This window comes from Myodes glareolus, chromosome 18 (assembly GCF_982192425.1).
Source record: "Myodes glareolus chromosome 18, mMyoGla1.1, whole genome shotgun sequence".
Taxonomy (NCBI): Eukaryota; Metazoa; Chordata; class Mammalia; order Rodentia; family Cricetidae; genus Myodes; species Myodes glareolus.
The window spans coordinates 67931322-67953173 of NC_142043.1; the positions used below are offsets into that span (position 1 = coordinate 67931322).

Below are 21852 nucleotides of genomic sequence, written 5' to 3' on the forward strand. Positions count from 1 at the left end.
TTCATGCAGTATCTGTGGAGGCCAGAATCAGATCCACTGAAACTGGAGTTACCAATGGTTGTGAGCCACCATTTAGGTACTGGAACCCAAACCCAGTTCCTCTGCAAGAGTAGCAAGTGCCCTTAACTGCAGAGCCATCTCTCAAACCCCCAAGGTTTTGACGTTCATTGTTGACCACGCCCATGTCTGAAGGCGGCCTGAAGGAGTCAAGACAAGGGCTCAGAGTGCATGCCTGGCATATACTCCACCACCCAAACCACGCCCACTCACACAACCCCCACTCCCACCCCGACCGAGACTGACAAGGGATCATGATCTATTGGTGTTGGCTTTCTTACACCATTGAGAAGCTCATCAATAACATAAATCAGCATTTTATTGAATATATACCACACGCTAACACTATATTAGGATCAAATATTAACACCGCTAGGTATAACAGACAAAGGGAAACTAGAGGGCGGGGGATGAGTTGAAAACATCCCCCACAAAAAAACAACCAAACCAACTCTTGGACCTCATCAACACGGCGGCTCGAGGCCGAACTAGACCTTCTCATCATGGCGGACCTACCCACCAGGCTCCGCCCTTCCCAATATGGCGCCCGAACCCGACCTTCCCATCATGGCGCGCGGCCCCGCCCGCTCTGCCGCGGCTGCCGGCGGGAGCAGTTCCGGGTGCGGTGCGCGCCGGGGGCGGGCGAGGGGGCGGTGTCCTGGCCATGGCCGGCCTGTCGGACCTGGAGCTGCGGCGGGAGCTGCAGGCCCTGGGCTTCCAGCCAGGCCCCATCACCGACACCACTCGAAACGTCTACCGCAACAAGCTGCGCCGCCTGCGGGGCGAGGCCCGGCTGCGCGACGACGAGCGGCTGCGGGAGGAGGCCCGGCTGCGCGACGACGAGCGGCTGCGGGAGGAGGCCCGGCCTCGGGGCCCCGAGCGGCCGCGGGAGGAGGCCCGGCTACGCGAGGAAGCGCCGCTGCGCGCGCGGCCCGCCGCGTCCTTTCTGCGGGCGGAGCCGGGGCTCTCCCCGCCGGCCTCGAGCGCGGCCCCCGACACCTCAGGGCCTTACGGCGACTTTGGGGCCTCCGCCTCTCCCTGGGCCGGAAGCCGCGGCCTCGCCTACCCCGCCCGCCCCGGGCCGCTGCGGCGCCGCGCCTCGGTCCGGGGCAGCTCCGAGGAGGACGAGGATGCCCGGACGCCCGACAGGGCCGCCCTGGGCCCGGCCCGACACTGGTGGGCCCCGTCCTCGGCCTCTGCGCGGCCGCCCTCCGCGCTCCTCCGCACCGACGCCCGCCCCGGCCTGAAGGCCACGCGAACGGGCTCTGCGGGCGCCGTGCGGACCCGACCCGATGCGGGCCGGCGGCTGGAGCGCTGTCTGTCTCGGCTGCTGCTCTGGGCCAGCCTGGGGCTGCTGCTCGTCTTTCTCGGCATCCTCTGGGTGAAGATGGGCAAGCCCTCGGCGCCGCAGGAGGCGGAGGACAACAGTACGTCCCGGGCCTGCGCAGGGGAGGGCTGGCCTCTCACTTTCCTCCTTCCAGCGTCTGCAGCACTTTGGGCTCCACTTTATCTTCTCCTCTGCTTCCTCTCCCCGCTAGTGTCTCCCTTTCAGCCACTGCTAGGGGCAGGTTGAGTTCTTCCACAGCCTCTGGAGGAGAGAGAGCTACAGGCCTACTCTTGACAGACAGGCCCACTCTTTGCCCCTCGGTTTTCTTCCCTTTTCACCTCCTGCTCATTCACACTTGACAGCCCCTTTGAAGGCTCCAGAGATTTCCCCGGCGCCTGGGAGTGCCTGGTTGTGCTCTGAACTTTGTAGCGCCAAAAAAAAAAAAAAAAAAAGCCTTCATCTGTCCAAAGGATTCTAGCCCTGCCTGTGGCACAGGTGTGAGAGAGTCTTAGAGCTAAAACTGATCCTACCAATGGGGTGCTTAATGCTGTGCTGGGAGAGGGCCTGTGAGACAGGCAGCTTACCAGACATCTCTGCCCACACTCAGTTATATGACTCCACATCCCTGGAAGGGTGCAGGAGACAGTCGAGGATTGGGGTTTCCAAAGGGATGCTGCCCGTTACCCTTGATTCTAACAGAAGAAGAAAAAACGTTTTCGTGATAGTTCCCTCCTCTGCTCTAGGGAATTGTATTTCAGGTCTCACGTTAGACAAGCATGCTACCACTGAGCTACACTCGCTAGCCAACTTCTGAAAATGATTTTGAAGCAGGGGCCTCCTAGGTTACCTAGGCTAGTCTTGAACTCACTTTGTGGTTCAGGATGGCTTTGAACCTATGATCTTGCCTTAACTTCCCCTAGCTGAGAAGCCAAGCCCAGATCATTTTGTAACAAATTTAGGTATAAAAGGACACTTGAGTTCTCTGGTTGCTAATATTCTTTGCAAAGCACAAAGATGGTTAATACAGTTGTCAGCCTTGGGTCAAGGTCACGTCTTCCCACGCATAGCAGGAATGGCTGATTCACTGTGTTGGGTGTTTTGGTTAATGGCCGTTTGGGCTAACGCCCACGTGACTGCTCCACCACTGGAGCCGCCTAGAGATTAGCTGACCTGATGCCAGCGCACTGTGCTGGGCTGTGGCCATTCCGGACCTCACCTAGTGCTGTGCTGTGGCCATTCCGGACCTCACCTAGTGCTGTGCTGCTCCTTGCTGCTTAGGATGATTCAAGACAAGCTTTGGGAATTCATAGCCAGGATTTCCCAGAGTTCCCTCCTATAATAGTATTAATTCCTACTTGGCATACTGTCATTTACAGCGCATCAGACTTGTCTGTATGCTGTCTTGAGCCTAACTCCCTGAATTAAATGGGGAAGGCCTGAATTAAATTGTGTTTTTATTTTATGCATATGGGTGTTTGGCCTACTGTGCATCTACACCACATGCATGCAGTGCCCAAGGAGGCCAGAAGAGGGCGTTGGATTCTCGGACCTGGAGTTAGAGATGGTTGTGAGCAGCCATGTGGGTGCTGAGAATCGAACCCACGTCCTCTACAAGAGCAGACAACATCCTCTCTGTAGGCCAAACTGACCTCAAACTTGTGACAGCCCCCTCCTTAGCCTCCTGAGTGCTGGGATTACAGCTGTGTGTACTCCCTTTTAGGAAGGCTCGGAGGACCCCATTTCACACATAACAGAAACAGGTGCCAAGGGGTTAAATCACCCAAGAACCTGGCGCTCATTTGCAGCCAGAATGAGGTCCCAGCTCTCCGTGTCCTGGTCCAGCACCGGGGACCCCTTGGGTCTTCCTGTCCGTCTATACACATGTCAGTTTGGAATGGCGTCTTCCCCGCTCCACTTTGTGTTGGCCGAGTTTCACTTCCCTTGGATTTTGAGAAGTCTCTGTTGTCTTCTGAGTCCCACTGCTAATCGCTGCCTTTCTTTTCTTGATCTCAGTGAAACTGTTGCCAGTGGACTGCGAGAGGAAAACAGATGAGGTGAGTTTCTCTGCCGTTTTTACTCTTCGAAGACTCGAGCCTCTGCCGGGAGGTGAACCCCCAGGTCATAATAGGATCCTTTTCAGGGAGAGCTTCCCAGATTGTACCGGAATCACATCGTGTTCTGTGAGGTCTGTGTCAAACTGAATATGGAGGACTGAGCTCCTCAGATCCAGCCCTGGGCTTCTTACAGATGCTCGCCTACCAGTGGGAGTATCCGAGGCCTCTAATCTTCTGTCTGAGTCGGTTCAGGGTGCTGGGGGTTGGCTCTCCAGCCCACTGGTGTGGAATGCAGGGCTGCTGGTGGCTAACACGAGATCACAGGGTTGCCTTTCCTCTGGTGTGCATCTGTCTTCCTGGCAGTGTTTTGATTGCAGATTTGACACATCAAGGGGCCAGTTGAGGGGAATTAGCCCTCTTAGCCCATGTTTCGATTTGTTTTATGAAGCCCTCACATTCCCCACAAATAATGTTTAGGGAAGGAGAGTGGCCCCGGCCTATGAATCATGTGACAGCATTCACGCACAGCCAGGAAGCCAGTTCTGTGATGGTCTGAGGAAGAGAGGAGGCGGTAAATTTTCAGGTCATAAATCCACCAGGAGGAGGTGCGTGTTGCTAGAGGGCATGACTTAGTGCTCTAATTATTAAGTGTGGGTGCCAGGCCTCTGCAGCCAGGGGCTAGCAAAGGTAGGGCGCCCGCATTGGCTCTTCTGTTAATGAAGGGCGGCCTGCTGCAGATACCCTGGTTTTATTTCCTTTGCTTCTGACATGTCCCGTTTGCGGGTGGTTTATGACCTTCCTTTATTGCTGTCATCCACCAAGCATTTTTGCTTCCCAGTTGTTCTGTGAAACCAGGCTCGTAATAAGTTTAATCTGCTCTCCATCATAAAGCTGGCCTGGTGATTACACAGTGCACTCGAGAAGCAGCAGCCAGAGAGAGAACAAACGCAGGAACAGGAAAGCTAGAGCTTTCCACCAGGACCCTCTCAGTCCTCGTCCTTCAGGGTCCACAGAGGTGGAAGACCTCAAGTGAGGGGCACAAGACAGACGCCCTGCAGGTCCCTGCTGGACTGTGCCAAGCTGCTCCCTTCCGCTGACTGGTGCTCTCGGCTTTGGGCTCTAGACATTGAGGATTTGTAACCAATCCCGCATCTGGGATAGGACAGTCATAGCCGCACAAGATTCATTTTCTGCTTGCTTTGGGCACCCTTGGCCTTCATGGCAGGTGGGCCCAGGAGCAGGCAGGCAGGGACATACTTTTTGGCCCCAGTGAGGTTCTTGCTGAATTTCTTTTGGGTTGCCTGGTTCACTCAAAATCCAGACAAGTATTTAAGTATCAGATAAGTATCGTAGTCTTGTCGGCAGCAGAGGGTTCTGACACTTTCTCTTTCTGCCTCTGCTGTGGAGAATGTAGGGACAGGCTGGGAGTGGGTGTGTTGTCTTAATCAGGCCGTCTTCTGTCTGGTACCATCTGCCTGTTTTCTTTGGGTCATGTCAGCCTGTGCAAGTGGTTTGTACGTGAGTTCACATGGAGTTCCCACTGTAGTCCACAAGCAGTTTGTATGTGAGCTCACATGGAGTCCCCACTGCAGTCAGACAAGTGGTTTGTACGTGAGCTCACATGGAGTCCCCACTGTAGTCCACAAGCAGTTTGTATGTGAGCTCACATGGAGTCCCCACTGCAGTCCCCACTCAGGCAAGGCCCCATGCTTCCCACGGTCACTGACGTTCTGCACTGTCCCCTCTAGTCTCTGCAAGCTGTGGTACCATTCCTTGCTCTTCCTTCTCAGGAAGTCAGGCTAGAGCCATGGGTAGCCATCCCTTTGCTACTGTCTTTATGCCGCAGAACCGACTGTCCCCGCCAGCCCTCTACAGATGTATTTCTCCCGTCTAGAACTAGGAGGTGGGGCTGAGTGTGCACAGTTGGTGAAGTGACCCCAGTGCGCTTGAAGCCCTGAGCCCAGTCTCCAGCGCTGCATACGACAGGCTTAGCACAAGACAGTGGAGCAGGAGGAGCACAGAGATCAGCCTAACTACATGACCAGTTCACGGCCAGCCTGCTCTACATCACACTGCCCTTGTCCAGATGGACATGGCAGCGTGACTGAAGACCCAGGCAGACCCTGGCAGACCCTTGACTGTTCTGCCTTTCAGTTCTGCCAGGCCAAGCAGAAGGCGGCCTTGCTGGAGCTGTTACACGAGCTGTACAACTTCCTGGCCATCCAAGCAGGTGAGTAGTCCCCAGCCCTGCAGTGCCCCCCAGCCCTGCAGTGCCCCCCAGCCCTGCAGTGCCCCCCAGCCCTGCAGTGCCCCCCAGCCCTGCAGTGCCCCCCAGCCCTGCAGTGCCCCCCAGCCCTGCAGTGCCCCCGGTCAGTCTGGCCAAGACAGCCTACCACTGCCAAGCCTCGGTTTCCTACCCACCACTCAACTCATTGTTCCCAGCATTGTGGGTGTGCAGCATAGACCTGGATCTCCCTTCTCCTTCAAGGCTTTAGGTCCACCAACACATGGCCCTCTCAGCAGGTACAAGATTTTGCCACACGCTTGCTAAGGGGCCTTGTGTTGGTTGAAGGCCTTGGAAGACCCCTGGACCTGAGGCACTGGTTCTGGTCTCCTTGTTTGTAGGAAGGGCCCAAGTGGTCTGTGGCAGTCTGCGGTAGGGCTGCTCCACTCTACACTAGTTCTGAGCTCCCGTCTTGCATCCCACCTCCCTTATGCCATCCAGGACTGAAGTTCACTGATATTGATAGGAAATAGGAAGTACACCTTTCCCTCTCCTGCTAGAGATGAGCCATGGCCTGGGTGTTGTCCTGGCCCTGGTAGGATATGAAATGGATGCTTGTGGTCTTATAGGACAATGGACCACACTGCAGGGAGCAGTGACATAGCCAGAGCTGTCAGGAAAATACTCTGCCAGCACAGGTCGACCCGGGTGTGAGCGTGCAGGGAGGGGCAGGCAAGGACACCGAAAATGACAGGCAGCAATGGGCAGAAGATAGGGAATGATGTTAGGAAGTTAGGTGTCCAGCAGGCTAGGGCATGACGTGCTGTGAGAGCCGGCTTCCGAGAAGGCAGAGGCCCAGCGACTGGATGATGCTGTGTCATTAAAGCAGAAATCATCTTTAAGCTTCATTGGCCAAGCTCTGAGATGGAAAGAGGATCGAAGAAACCAATCAGGGCTTGAGGTGCCCAGCCAGGGCAAGGCTAGTCCAGGTGTGGCAGGAGGATCAGACCAGCTGCCTCGGCCTTAGAAAACGCAGAGCCAAGAGCAGTGTTGAAGTAGGAAGATTTGACCGTGTTAGAGACAAGCCAAAAACTGCTCCTTTCTCCCTGTACACGTGCACATGCACATACACCCCTTGGCCAGGCTGTGCCTCCAGGCGAGGCTGTGCATAAGTGTCAAACACCTTGTCTGTGCCTCATCCTATGCTGTCCCTGCAGAGCCTGGCAGGAAGCCCTGTAGAGGAGGGCCTATAGCCGCAGCAGCAACAGCAGCAGCAGCAGGCTTAGGTCCGCTGGGGGCATCTCAAGAGGTGTCTTTAGCCCAGGCCTTGAAGGCTGGCAGGACAAGGTGGGGCCAGCCTCTCGGGTGCTCGGAGCTGCCCTTGGCATGTCAGCTGACGCCCCACAGACTCTCATCTTCCCTGGGTCCCTTCTGGACATCACTTCCCAGGATCTCTCTAACAATGGGCTTGGCTTCCAGGTTCCAGCGTGTGTCCGGATCAGAGTGTCTGGTGGCCGGCCTCCTGCCTGTCTTTTTTCCCAGGCTGTGTATTTATAGTGCCATTCCGCCACTCTCTGTCTGATCCTTCTAGGGATCAGCCGCAAACAGACTTTGGCATTGGGCGGCTTTGCAGTCATTTAATGCAAATCGCTGCCCTGCTTTGCAGGTCAGGCTTTAATGATCTGGAATCGATCCAAGCTAAGTGGCTTTTGATCTTGCTGCAGAGTGAAGATGCCCCACAGAAGCTGGGTGCCGCTGGGCCACATGCTCCTGATTAGAGCTGATGGCTTGATTCTCACTGTATTTTTAGGCCCTTTCAGAGGGTTTTTTTTTTTCCACCTCTTCTCTGTTTGAATGTGTCTTTTCCCCCCTCCTAGGTAATTTTGAGTGCGGCAATCCAGAGAAGCTAAAAAGCAAATGCATTCCTGTTCTGGAGGCTCAGGAATACATAGCTGTGAGTAGGCTGACTGCTGCTCCCTGCAAGGCTGCAGCTTCCTATTTTTTCCTTCCCTTGTTGTTTTGTATTTGCTTTGCTGCTCTTGGTTTTCTTTCTTTTAGAATTAGTGGATCATTGGGTCACCATGGAGGGGACTGTGCCCCAGGGCTAGTCTTTCTGAGTGTGAGCAGGTGGTGTGGTCCAGTGGTGTGGTCCAACTTGAGGCCTCTTCACCAGCTGAATGGCCATGGCAGGCAGCCCCTTCTTCATAGGACCTCAAAGGGTCCTCAGGCCTGCCCCTTGGGAGGCACACCTGCCCTGTCCTCTGTGACTCCTTTTGGCTGCTCAGCTTCCATTTGCCCTTCTTTGTGCCTCTGTGTGGTAGAATTATATAGCTTCAGGGTTAGTAGGGTCTGAAGGGCAGTGTAGTTTAATTTCACCTCATGGGTAAGGAAACCGAAGTCTGTAGAGGGCCAGGGAGTTTCGAGGTTGCATAGCTGGGACCGGCCTCCAACCCTGGTGCTATTTTGTCCCCCCCCCCCCACTCCTCTGGTGCCGGCTGTGCCTGCTCACTGGCTGCTGCTTCAGCCTTTGCTTAATGCCTTCCTTGCTGCCTCAGACCTGCGTTGTTTGCCCGCTGTGCTGTGCATCATCCTCTTGGCCTTCTTCACCCCAGCTTCCTTCCCTGCCTGTTTTCTGTGCATGAGCATGTGGGGGGCACAGGAGACGGCTTTGCAATCCAGCCTCAGAATCATGTCCTGGCAGCCGCATCTGAGGCAGAACTAACCCCCATCTTCCACCCCACAGAATGTGACCAGCAGCCCCTCTGCAAAGTTTGAGGCCGCGCTGACCTGGATACTGAGCAGCAACAAGGACGTGGGCATCTGGTGAGTGTAGGCTGAGCTGCCACTGTCCTCCCCTTGTGCAGACTTCTTCACGTACGCAAGGCCTGGAGCGAGACAGCAGAGTGCAGGCCCAGTGCTCCAGACTAGGGAACAGCACCGCTCAGTCCAGATGTTGGGTTCTGAGCCTGCTAATTCGTCTGCCAGTCCTTCCTCTAGTAGCTGCCGCCTACCAGCTCACCGAGGAAGGAGATTGTCTGTGCCTTGCTCTCACTCAGTATGGAGATGCCTTGGGAAGTGCTGACTTCTCTTCTGACCAGGCAGTTTCCCTGAGTTTCCATTGCTAGCCAGCACTATTAGCAAAGGTAGTGGTGGAGAAGGAGCCCCCAGCCTGTGCCAAGCAGCTCTGGAGATGCCTGCCCTGCAAAGGCGCGGGACCACACGGTCTCCTCCATAGCTCTTTGTCAGAATCTCTTTTCTGGTTCCAGCTCCCGATATTAACACACACTCTAGGGTTTTGTTCTCTTTTTCTCTAATCCACCCAAATTACTAATTCCATCACACTGCATCCACACAGCCCCTTGGCGGCTCGGCCTAAAGCTCGGTAACTGGATGCGTGGCACGATTAAGATCCAATGGCTTAAAAGCAGCTGCCCTGAGCGGCTGAGCGATTTTCCTGTGTTGAGAAAGGCAGAAGAGAATACGGATTTTCCCCTCCACAGCACGCACTGGAGCCGCCAACACAGAAGAATGATGACACTTGCCTTTTCCTGCTGGGGAAGGCAGCTGGAGGGTGGCTGAGCAAGCTCAGACAGCCATGTTGAAGATGGGGCATCACGTAGCAGTCATTCCAGAGAGAGCATGGGGTGGGCATCGGTGTCCCTGCAGATCCTCACATGTCTCACCAACCATTGGGCTCGAAGCAGGTGGCAGGGTCTGGTGGATCCCAGTTGCCATGGGCCTCACGGGTGCCCTCATCTTTACACTTAACAGCTTTCGCGCCTGCTCCTCACAGAGAAAAGGCGCAGCTGCCCAGGTTCTGTCTTTCAGTTCTTTCCACGCTCCTGCAAAGCCAGGGATTCAGTAAAACATTTCCGTTTCTCTGTGCTGGAAGGTGGGGTCCAATTTACAGCTTAATCTTCTGCATGCTGAGAGAGGCTGCCAAAGACTCGGCAGAGGGGGACGCCTCGTCAGTGGCTGGGATTCAAGCTTGCTGCCATCTTTAAAGCTGCTACTTCCTAAGTAGCCAGTGTGGGGCTTGCAGGAAGGAGCACAGCCAGGCCCAGCAGGCTACTCTGAGCAAGGGAGGCCCCAGCCCTCCATGGTGGCCTCGCCTGCAGGCTAAAGTGAGGTCAAGCCAGCATGTTTACTGCCATGACTTGTTTCAGGCTGAAAGGGGAAGACCCGTCTGAGCTGGTGACGACTGTGGACAAAGTGGTCTGCCTGGAGTCTGCCCGGCCCCGAATGGGTGTCGGCTGCCGCCTGAGCCGTGCCCTGCTCACCGCTGTCACCCACGTGCTCATCTTCTTCTGGTGTAAGTCCTCGCTGCCTGCCATGCTCTCCTGTCCCTTCCCATCGTGCCTCTTGCCAGTAGCCCAGCTCAGTGGCTGCCTGGGCATGAAGAACGAGTCAGACACCGAAGGGTCATTCCCCTCATGCTCCCGGGAGCTAGCTAATAAAGCAGGAGCTGAATGGAACAGCCTCATGGCTAGATCTGTAGCATAGCTAGAAATGTCCTTGCATAGGGAAGGGAACCAGCAGCCTCCTGAGAGGAGTGGGCCCTGTGGGAGTCGGCCTCTGCTGCTTCCAGTGGCCCAGGCAGGTTCCCAGTGCTCAGACCAGCTCCATGCAGGAGGTGGCGTGGGACCTTGGCCTGACTGTACTGCAGAACATGGCAAACATCTACAGAGGTGAAAGCAGAGCGGATACAGACTGCAGGAGAAAGGGGAGCCTGGCTTGTCTCCTTCCAGCGATATCTGGGGTCTCTAAAAGGAACAGCTGGGGCACGGAGATCATAGACTGTCTTGTGCAGTGCCACCCCTGGGCCAGGTCCGGGCTTGTCACCAGCTGCAGCCTCTCAGAATACAGGCCTGGCATGTATGTTGCATGTATGTTTGTATGCAGCAAAGGCTCTAGCCCGTGAGGGAGAAGATAATGTGAGTTCGGGATGGGCTGAGATCTGGGTACCTGGGACCCTCAGGTGACAGCCGCTGGAGAAAGATCGTCACTTTGTAGCCTGTCTTTGCTCAGGAGGTGATGGTGTTCCATTGTGTTCCAGGCCTGGCCTTCCTGTGGGGCCTCCTAATCCTCCTGAAATACCGATGGCGGAAGCTAGAGGAGGAGGAGCAGGCCATGTACGAGATGGTGAAGAAGATTATAGGTGCGTGTCCCCTGGCAGAAGGGTGCCCGCGCCTGCCAGGCTGCTGCTGACCACTTCCCTCTCTCCCGTAGATGTGGTCCAGGACCACTATGTGGACTGGGAGCAGGACATGGAGCGCTACCCATATGTGGGCATCCTCCACGTGCGAGACACCCTCATCCCCCCACAGAGTCGGTGAGTCCTGCTGCTGGGGGAGGCCCACTGAGACCCATGGCAGGGTTCCATGTGACTAGCCTCCTGGGAATTACTGCCTGCCCCTGTGCCTGTTTGACTCGGAGTGGCAGAGGAGCTAAGCAGGAGGACGAAGGGCATCAGCCGCTCCTCTGCAGACTGTGCCAGTTGGGCTCTAGCCAACATGCCGAGGCTGAGTCCTAGTCCCCTCGGTGGTTCCAGCTGCAGGGTCTCCTGTTCCTGTGAGTCCCTCCTGGATGCTGTCTGCATACCTCATGTTTGCAAGGTGGTGGCCACCAGCAGCCACAGCAGTGTCTGCCTTGTCCCAGCTGACAGGAGCAGTGGACTTCAGGCACTGTCTTCCAAGCAAAAGCAAACTTCCCATCAGCCTTTGGGCACACCCCTTTTGTGGTTCCCTGGGCCAGCGTCAGTTTGTCTCTCAGTTGGTCACTGGCCAGGGGACAGAGGGAGCTTTTCGGGCTCTGTGACCATGACCACGAAATTGTACACCTGCAGCCCCCTCCCCCCCAGTGTCAGCATAGACTGCAGCCTGTCAGAGTAGACTAGGTTGTTCTCTAGCTGACTGTCACCTGCCCTATGTCCCCTGTGCTCGTGTGGCCTCCGCACACACACTCTCTCTCCTGGTGATAAGAGAGGGTTGCACGGAAGGGAGGGGAAGCCCAGGCTTTGGGAAGTGAAAGGACTTACTCGAGATGGCTGTGGTAGCATTCTGTGTGCTCCCACCAGGTCTTGTCACCTGTGTGTCGCCCTTCTGTGCAGCCAGGGGGTTGGAAGAGAAGAGCATTGGCAGGTCTGGGAGTTTTGTTTTGTTTTTTATTGAAACAAAATCTCACTTAAGCCCAGGCAGGCCTTGAACTGATAGTCATCGTGCGGTCGCTTCCTCAGTGTGGTGTGACCAGCGGTCACTCTGCCCTACTTATGAGCCATTTTAAACTGGTGCTGCTACTGGGTTTAATGGCAGCATGATTTTCTGGTGAGCAGAAGTCCTGGCTGCTCTCCAGCAACATGCATGCATCTGGCAGGGAGTCCCTGTCCACAGGGGGCCACTGCTGCTCCTATGGTCAGCTATGGGTCTTCAGGTGACACGGCTCTCTGGCACAGGGGAGCTAGACTCCTGCCTAATCCCAGGCCCTGCCGGGAGTTGTGCAGCCAGCCTGTCTAAGCCTCATTCTCGTACAATGGGATTCCGCAGCCTTGCAGAAGGCTCCCCTGTAGCTGTCCACCCCCACGTATTGGTCACTTGCTGTGCACTGTGGAAGACCCAAAGTCTACACCCTGGTGGCGCATTAGAGAAGGAAGCATAGGAAACCATGTGACACTGGGCAGTTCCGGGTCCTTGGAAAGGGAACAGGTGTGGAGGAGGTGGCCCTGAAGTCTGCCACGCTGGTTCCAGACTAAGCAGCACTGGAGAATCACTGTGATAAGACTGGCGAGAGCTGACCTGGCACTCCCTGCAGGTCACCCAGACATCACAGGCTTGCTCAGCGCACAGCTGACCATAGGGGTCTGAGTGCTACCAGGAGTCTCACCACCGCAGTACGACACATCTCCCGGGCAACCTGTCTGCCAGGATAAGGGCACATCTAGAGGACTGGTGGAGATGTGAGGAGCTGGCTGGGAGCTGGTCAGTCCCTTCCTGTGGATGAGGCACTGCATCCTTAGGGACCTGGCGTGAAGGTTGGCGTCTTCATCCTTCAAGCTTTTTCTTTTGAGTGTGTAGCATTGACCTGCCAAAGGCAGAGGCGGTCTGACTCCCTCCATTGTCCTCTCGCTGGAGGCCCTGCCCCCACACTCAGACCTGCGGCGGCTCTTTCCCCACACAGTGCGGACAGTGGCCTTGGTACCACTGGGGCCGTAAAGGGAAGATATGACACTCATATACACCCCATCCTGGAACCTCTTTGTTGGTAAGGGGAATCCACAGAGCAGGAAGTGGCCCCTGGTTCTAACTCCCGAAGAGAGGTGTCTCCTTACTCAGAGGCATCACTCAGCCTTCCCCTGCAGTGCCAGGACTGGACGGCTCTGATAGCCAGCATGCTGGACTTGGGTGCAGCCTCCACAGTGCAGGTTGGCTGGTGAGCGAGGCACAGCCCCCACGTGGACCTGGGTGCCCACCACTGCCAGCTCCTTCAGGCCCCTGAGCTAAAGTTTATGGAGTTGTTAGTGTACCATTCTGCTCTACAGCTGAGTTGGTGCCTGGCACGTCCATTGCTGGATAAGTGCAGCAGAGCCTAGAAACAAACACCCTTCTGTGGGACAGGTAGGTGGTGCCAGCCTGGTGCCTGCTGAGCTCTACCCTCCTGTTGCAGGCGGCGCATGAAGCGTGTGTGGGACCGTGCTGTGGAATTCCTGGCTTCCAACGAATCGCGAATCCAGACCGAGTCCCACCGTGTGGCGGGGGAGGACATGCTGGTGTGGAGATGGACTAAACCTTCCTCCTTCTCTGACTCAGAGCGATAGGACAGGGCCTGCTCCAGCCAGCCTGGCCTGGCCACCCAGCTAGGGCAAGGGCACAGACAGACCTTTGGTGCTCATTCACTCCTGCCTTGATTGCTCTCCTGGTCTCAGTTCTGGGACGTGTGGGCTTCCTTAGGGTAGCAGGGAGAGCGGGGTGAGGCTCCTCTATGCCAGTCTTCCTGACAGAAAGGGGAGAAGGGCTGGCTCTCCCTGGATGGAAGGGCAGGGCAGTGGTTGGAACCCGGGAGGTTCCCAGAAAGCTAGACAGCAACCCCGCGCTTGGGAGGTGGGTCGGGTGGTGGGCTGGGGCAGCAGAGGAGCGGGGGCACTTGGCCTGCGTGTCTTTGCAGTGTTTCCAGGGAGCTTGAGGGTGAGGGAGGAGTCCTGTCCTGCTGCTGCATGGGCCTCTTTGTCCGAAAGGGGAAGATACTAGCCGGTGAACCAGCTGTAGGGACAGAATAGAGGTGGCCAGGATCGGGAAAGGGTGGAGGGTCCAGCCCCAGCTGCCTGGGCCTCAGCGCTTCTTCAGAAGAGAAGTCAGCCCTGAACCAGGGCGGAGCCTCAGCCTCCTGCAGGCTCACCACCTTATTTTACTGTGACAACTCCTCTCCTGGCTGTTGAACTGGAACAGCACAGGTAGGGTGCGGCATTGTGGCTGCACACTGCCCCCTTCAGGCTACATGGAGCAGCGTGGACCATTAGCCTGCTGTGCAGTAGAGGGCCTGCTCCGAAACACCCAATGGGGGGCCTCATTAGCTGAGAGGTAGACTCCAGCAACTCATCCAGCTAGCCTCACCCACATCCCAGGAGGGTGGCGGGTGGGTGTGAGGCATGCCTGCCTCCAAAGGCACAAACGCCCGCTCTCAGACCTGTCACCGTTCTCTGTTTCTTAATAAAGCACCATCTCCATTTGGCAATATCTCATTTGCTTGTGTCTGGGTGATCAGCACAACTGGGGTCTGAGCAGGGGCCTGTGGCAAGGCCTGTTTTCCTGTTCAGGCTCCAGCTAGAAGAAGCTTTTGTATTGGGGTGGAACTATTGGAAGAATAAAATATTTATTGAAAATGGATGTGGTTTTGTTCATAATGCTTCCCCTTTCTCCCCAAAGCAATGCTGAGTAATGAGAGGGCTGACCAGGCCGTGCTGCCTTGGCAATGGGCTTCAGATAACGTCGCATGAAGCGGCATGAGCCCCCATCCTGCAAGGTTCCCGGGAGTGCTGAACAGCCCCAGAGGGAAAAGCCAACAGAGCCGGCATGCTCCAGAAGGAGGTATATCCAGGCCTGGACATTAGTAATGGGCTGGTGGGCACAGAGTTGGCAGCAGGGTGCTTCTAGGAGACTATGGCTATGCTACAGGTATTCATCTCCCCCAGGTCCCCAAAGCTAGTGGTTCAAATACAGGGTGGCCTAGCTATGGTCTGTGGGTACAGCCCGTCTGCCTGGCCGTCTTCTGTCTCTGGCATCTTTTGTCTGAGCTAACGCATTGCTCTATGGCTTGGAAGCTGCTGGGAGTGCAGAAGTCACAGCAACATAAAAGGAAACAAAAGGCCACAGAGCCGGCGGCACTCACAGCAGCCTACCTCTCAGAGCACAGCAGTCTCCCGAGACAGAGGTGGGGGCTGAGGGTGTCCCAGCGATAAAGCTGTGACGTAGCAGGGTTTTTTGTTTTGTTTTGCTTGAGACCGGGTTTCTGGTAGCCCAGGTTGACCTTGAACGTCTCATCTTCCTCCTCTTCATCCCAAGTGCTGGGATTACAGGTGCACGCCACCATGCTGGGTTACAGCAGTGCTGGGATTACAGTTGCACACTACCACTCTGGGTTACAGTAGTGCTGGGATTACAGGTGCACACCACGCTGGGTTACCATAGGGCTGGGATTACAGGAGCACCCCACCACGCTGGGTTACCGTAGGGCTGGGATTACAGGTGCACACCACCATGCTGGGTTACCATAGGGCTGGGATTACAGGTGCACCCCACCATGCTGGGTTACCGTAGGGCTGGGATTACAGGTGCACCCCACCATGCTGGGTTACCATAGGGCTGGGATTACAGGTGCACACCACGCTGGGTTACCATAAGGCTGGGATTACAGGTGCACACCACGCTGGGTTACCGTAGGGCTGGGATTACAGGTGCACACCACGCTGGGTTACCATAGGGCTGGGGTTGCAGGTGCACCCTACCACACTGGTTTACTGTAGTGCTGGGATTGACAGAAGAGATTTGTGGGTGTCAGACCAGCATTCTATCAGCTTCACTGCATTCCTAGCCCTGGGGGTTTCAATAACTCTGTCCTCAGCATCCCAGGCTGCTGACCCCGCTGTCCTTAGAGATGAACAGCCCTCCTGGGGATGTGTGCATCACTAAAGGAGCCTCAGGATGAGGGACACTACCCCACAAACCGCAGCAGGGCCATCCACCCGGGAGCTCTGAGCTGCTTTCCAGAGGCTGCTCTCTACTCATGAGGAAGCTAAACACAGCCATTTGTCACTGATTCATCCTAAGACTTGGGTAGCAGCTGTTCCCTTTAGTTAATACACTATTGACTTTGAGCTCAAAATTCCCCACGCTGAGGTTCACATGGAGGCTCAAATCCATTATCCTGTCAGCCTCTCCTAAACAGAAGGGACAGGAGGGGAGATGTCACCCAATTGTCCCAAAAAGTTCTCCTTGGGACACCAGGCAGCTTCTTCAACCATGTCCCCAGGAGCGGGTCCCTAGGATGCAGGAGGGACAGTAGAGGCAGAAGACTGAGTGGGTGTGGTTTCGCTGTACCACGTTTCCCCAGAGGCTGTTGCCATCTGTGGTCTGATGGGGAAAGCATGGGGCCAGCAGCCACAGAACACCATGTCCTGCTGTGGCTGGGGACCTTGGCCAGCCTCTGCAAAGGGAGGTGATATGTCTCTCCCAGACGCATTGCCTGGACCCCAGCGACCAACTCCTGCGTCTTTGCACCCACTGCTCACCTGCTCTCCGTCCCCCAGACCCCGGTGGGATTCACCCCCTCCTTCAGGCTTGCTCCCGGTCACCTTCACTATCTGTTGCATCTGTACCCCTATGCCTCTCGTCTTCCAGGATTTTCCTCTACCCTAATATCTGACTTGCTACATATTTTAAAAATTATTTTTAATTTTGTGTGTTGTGTGGGCATGTGCTTGTGACTATGGGTACAGGTGGTCACAACCTGGGTGCCGGGAGCCAAGCTTAGGTCCTCTGAAGGAGTCTGTGTACTTACCCACTGAGCCATCTCTCCAACCCCTGGGGCTTATTACAAGTTTTACCTCGTGTATCTGCCAGCACTGCACCAGTCTCCGCTTCTCATGGCCATGCGCATCTTTGATCCTTTCCCTGAAGTGTGCCCAAGACCTTAGCACCTGGTGCAAGAGACACTCCATAAATATTCACTAAACAAACAGACATCTCCATCCCAGAAGACCTGGGCACTGGGCCTCTCAGGTCTAAATCCTTCCAGCTTCTGTTCAGATTGACTTGATTTTGTTTTTTATTTTTCCTTTTAACCTGAGGGATTCAGTCCCTTCCTTTTACCTAACGAGATCCTAGCACTACTCACTGCTTTGCAGAGGGGCCGCCCTCCCTCCCAGCCAGCTCCTGAGGATGGCATGACCATCTCCTGGCTGCAAGGCCAGGAGCAGACTTGTGCACGGCTTTTCAAGGGGAATGTGGGTAGGGCATTGAACTGAGAGTGTGTGTAGGAACCCAAGCATGGGTGGCCACTCCATAAATCAGGAGAGCGATGTCCACTGAGTGCCCCAGGCCAGGTTGCCCCAGGCTGGGCAGATGAGCAAGACCAGTCTCCAGTAAGGAAAGAGGAACTGAGGAGCGGAATGACAGACAGACTGAGAAACAAGGTCAGGAGATGCATTGCTGGTGATGGCTTGCAAGCTGCTTCTGCCTCATAAGGAGACAGGGGAAAGTACAGTAATTTTCTTCGATGAAAACAGGCAACAGAATTCCCTTTGCCTCGTTCCCCTGGCAATTAAGTCCTTCTCTGCAAATGAAATGATTTGGTTTTCGTGGGGACTAATTTAAGCACACTGGAAGGGCCGCTGGACTTTTTGATTGCAAATACTAGTGTATGCAAACAGAACTGGCATTGGAGCCAGCCCATCAAGGGAGTCCCCCGCCTCGGAGCCAGTAGCCTTGGCAGTGGTCCTGATCTCCGGAGCTCCTTTGTGGGGCTGACCCTCAACCCTTTGCCAGTCCCATTTCCTCATCCCAAATGGAGGAGGCCAAGCCAGCTCACATGGCAATCTTGGAAGCCTATGACACTCAGCATGGTGACCACTGCAGACCTCACCCTTGGTCACTCCTACATTTCTGAGACGGACTCCCTTCTCTGCCTTGAACCTGGGCCCTGAACTCATGACTTTGATCAGTGTAATATGTCCAGAAGGACACTGGTTGGTCCCCACCTAAGGCCTGAAGAGCCCTTGTCTCTTTAGTATGTTCCCTCAGGAGCCTGACCCCTACAGAAAGAACATTTACCTTCTAGAAGAGAGCTGAGGGCAGAGCTACCAATCCCCATTCCAGCTGTCCCAGCTGACACACAGGTGTGTGTGCCAGGCCACTTCTGTGTGAACAGATGAGCCAACCTGGAAGGCTGGGCCTAGGAATGGAGCCACCTGGAGATGACTGGGTTCGTCTTTAAGCCTCTCAGTGGCCTATCACCATTGTTACTACTTTTCAATTTGAAGTAATTGAAGACTGCCGAGGGGCGGGGGCGGGAGTGGGGGTGGGGCCTGGATGAAGCTCAGTTGGTAAAGGTCATGCCTAAACCAGGCATGATGCTGCACACTGGTAGTTACTGCCTTTAGGAGGGCAAGAGAGGAGGATCAGAAGAAGTTCAAGGTCATCCTTGATTAGCGACTTTGAGGTTGACCTGGGCTGTATGAGACCTTGTAAGGTGATGCCGAAACACCTTCCCAGCGGGAGATGAGAGCAGTGAGCTGGAGCTCCTTCTCCAAAGTTCCAGTGATAAACCAAGGCACAGTTATTTCCACCAGAGTTCACACTGGGAGCCATGATTGTGTGTCACGTTGACAAGGGGCAGACTTGCGATGGCTATTTTTGGTTGTCAATCTGACTACATCTGGAATGAACTAAAACCCCCAAATGGGTACACCTGAGAGATTTTTGCTTAATTTGAAGGAGGACGATCCATTTCTTTGGGGGTGAGGTTGGAGACAGGGTTTCTCTGTGTAGCCCTGGCTGTCCTAGAACTACCCCCAGTAGACCAGGCTGGCTTTGAATACACAGAGATCCACCTGCCTCTGCCTCCTGAGTCCTGCTGGGTTAAAGGTGCCACCACTGCCACCTGGCAGAAGCTCCTCTTCTACTCTGGATCTTTGAGGTGGGAAGACACTCCTCTGATCTGGCCCACACCTTCTGCTGGAAGCCTATACAAGGACGTGAACTAGACCCTTTCCCTGGCTGCTCTCGCCTTGGTAGCAAGTCCGTTCCTGCACTGGCATTAGAGCCGACTTCTTTGGGATTCTGGCATCTGCTGAAGACCAGCTGGGACACTCAGCCTCATGGACTGAGCAATGGATTCTTGTCTTCCATTCATAGGCAGCTATCGTTGGATCAGCTGACCACAGCCTGCAATCATTCTAATAAACCACATTTCTATAGAGAGATTTATCCTATAAGTTGTTACTCCAGGGAACCTGACTAATACAAGAACCAATAGTTTATCTGGCTGCCCTATAGAGAGCATCAGTGAGGGGTTCCTTACCCTATAGAGCACAGGTGAGGGGGTCCCTTACCCTATAGAGCACAGGTGAGGGGGTCCCTTACCCTATAGAGCACCGGCGAGGGGTCCCTTACCCTATAGAGCACAGGTGAGGGGGTCCCTTACCCTATAGAGCACCGGCGAGGGGTCCCTTACCCTATAGAGCACCGGTGAGGGGTCCCTTACCCTATAAAGCACCGGTGAGGGGTCCCTTACCCTACAGAGCACAGGTGAGGGGTCCCCTACCCTATAGAGCACAGGTGAGGGGTCCCCTACCCTATAGAGCACAGAGCACCGGTGAGGGGTCCCTTACCCTATAGAGCACCGGTGAGGGGGTCCCTTACCCTATAGAGCACAGGTGAGGGGGTCCCTCCCCCAACAGGCTGTACCTGGAAGCCTTCATTCCCCAAAGCTGCATAGATGAAGGCCCCGCCCCCTTCCTCCTAGGCTTGTGCACTCTAGCTCCCCCTTGAGGCCATGTGCAGTTAAGAGGCGCTGCTGTATACAGCACGAGGTAGGGAACGGACTTGATACTCAGGTTAGGGTCTCTCTGCTCCTCCACTGTTCCAGGAGGGGTGTAAATGTCAGTTAGCCTTGCTGGAATAATCCTTTTTGGAAGGGGGTCAGTTGAACTCCCCTACACAGCAGTTGTTTGGCTTCAAGGATGGTCACTCACAGCACAGGAAGCTACAGAGGTAGTGTATAGTTCCTCCCTTGCAATACCACCACCCACCTCCCTTAGTGATGTTTCTCCAGTGACCACATCAGAGTGTCAGGCGGGAGAGCTGGCCTGGAAATGGGACAGGCCTCGGTCAGGGGTCACTAACTTTGCACACACCTGCAGGTTGGGGATCCCTCACAGCCACCAAGTTTCCAGGGGGAATGGTGGGCACATGAGACACAGGTGACATGTGGAGCTCACTCAGACAAAGCTGCAGGCAGGCGCCCATGTTGGCTCACAGAAGCCAGTGTGCTGAGGTAGGCACTGATCCAGAGACAGAGAGGGGTCTCTCCAGGGACCACAGCTCCGAGGACAGCAGAGGGAGGCAGTCTCAGGCGGTCCTGGGTAAACTGAGGTGTAGTGCCCATGCTACAGGGCAATTCGTAAGCCGGGAACTGGGCTGGAGACTTAAAGACACACACAGAGAGACAGACAGAGACACAGGGACACGGGTCATCCTTGATACAAGAATGCCAAGAATACCTGCTTTATTGTACTCGGAGGCAGCTTACATAGGGCTCTGGCCATGCCTCAGCTCTCGGGATCTTTCAGCTGCAGGCCCACCAGAATCCACTCCCCTACTATCAGGGTCTCGTGCTCAGAGCAGCTGCAGGCTGCTCAGAACACAGGAAAACAAGTTGTTTACAGGAAATTCAGGGTCTGGTGGTCCACAGCCCCAATACTGGGGGTCCACTTCTAAGGCAGCCCAGGTAAGTGTCCCTTGAGTCAGGGACATGGCACATGTGTCTGGTGTCCTGTCAGAATCACAAGTTTGGGGGATTCCTAAAGGGACAGGTGGAGTGTAGTGACCAGCAGAAAGAGTAGCAAGGACATGTGCAGAGCAAAGCCTTGGGAGGGACTGGAGGCATCCCATGTGGGACCCAAGCGGTTGTGGGAACTTAGGTGGCAGGAACGGACAGTAAGAGTTGGCATACAGAGTGAACCTGGGAGTTTTGCCAAAATTCTGGCACAAGAGAAAATTAGGATTCCCCCACTCCCTGTGAAGTTAGGCACTGCCATACAATACTATGACATAAGACTAGAAGTGACAAATGGCACTTCAAGGCAGACATTAATACTTCATGACCTGTGGCTTCTCTGCTCTAGCTCTGTAAGATGCTGAGGCTGCGGCTAGGGTTGGCCTGGCTCTCAGAGTGGTGATGACACGGAGTGCCCCACAAGGTAGCAATGTCTGCAGGAGGCAATTCGTCCCAGCCAGTGTGTATCCAGGCTTGTTTGTTACGGCAGCTCCAGCTAGCTCATGCTGATTGTGTAGGTAACTTGCTAGTCTTCTTGAGGGAAGGTAACTGTTGCTAGTCTTCTTTCTAGCTTCTGCAAAAGCTCCAATCCAGAAACATACCTGAGTCCTCTATGTGACAACATGCAGTATCTGGAGGCTGCAGAATGGACTAGAAGAATCAAGAAGGTCTGTCTGTCCACGACGACTGGGGAGATGACTCCGTGGTTAACAACATGTACTGCTCTTGCAGAGGACCCGGGCTCAGTTCCTAGCACCTACATCAGGTGACTCACAACCACCTGTAGCTCCAGCTCCAGGTGATCCAGTGCCATCTTTTGGCCTTCATCAATACCTACACTCATGTGCACATTCAGACATAACACACACACACAAAAATTAAAAATAAAATGTCTATAAAACAAAGGAGGAGAATGACGAGTGTCTCAGAGCTTGCAGAGAGCCCAGTTCTGTTCCTAGTGCTTGTTTGGAACCTTGACTGCAAAGGATCTGACACCGTCTTCTTCTGGCCTCTTCAGGAACCTGCAAACTCTTCTGTTGCCTTTTCCTTCTGTAGTATGAGGGCCGGCTTGTTGGGGTTTCTGTCCCGCCTGGTACCCCACAGCTGGCAAATCCCAAAGAGAAAATCACACACAGGACTCCATAAGA

At 55.0% G+C, this 21852-nt stretch overlaps 1 protein-coding gene across 1 annotated transcript; it reads left to right on the forward strand.

Moving 5' to 3' along the window:
- Nucleotides 1-688: 688 nt before the first annotated feature.
- Nucleotides 689-14538, forward strand: Lemd2 (LEM domain nuclear envelope protein 2). Its single transcript, XM_048451160.3, has 9 exons — nucleotides 689-1484; nucleotides 3398-3438; nucleotides 5593-5668; nucleotides 7540-7616; nucleotides 8406-8485; nucleotides 9829-9974; nucleotides 10719-10820; nucleotides 10892-10994; nucleotides 13322-14538. Exons 1-9 carry the CDS (start codon nucleotides 722-724, stop codon nucleotides 13470-13472), a joined length of 1539 nt encoding a protein of 512 aa, XP_048307117.2. The 5' UTR covers nucleotides 689-721; the 3' UTR covers nucleotides 13473-14538.
- Nucleotides 14539-21852: the final 7314 nt, after the last annotated feature.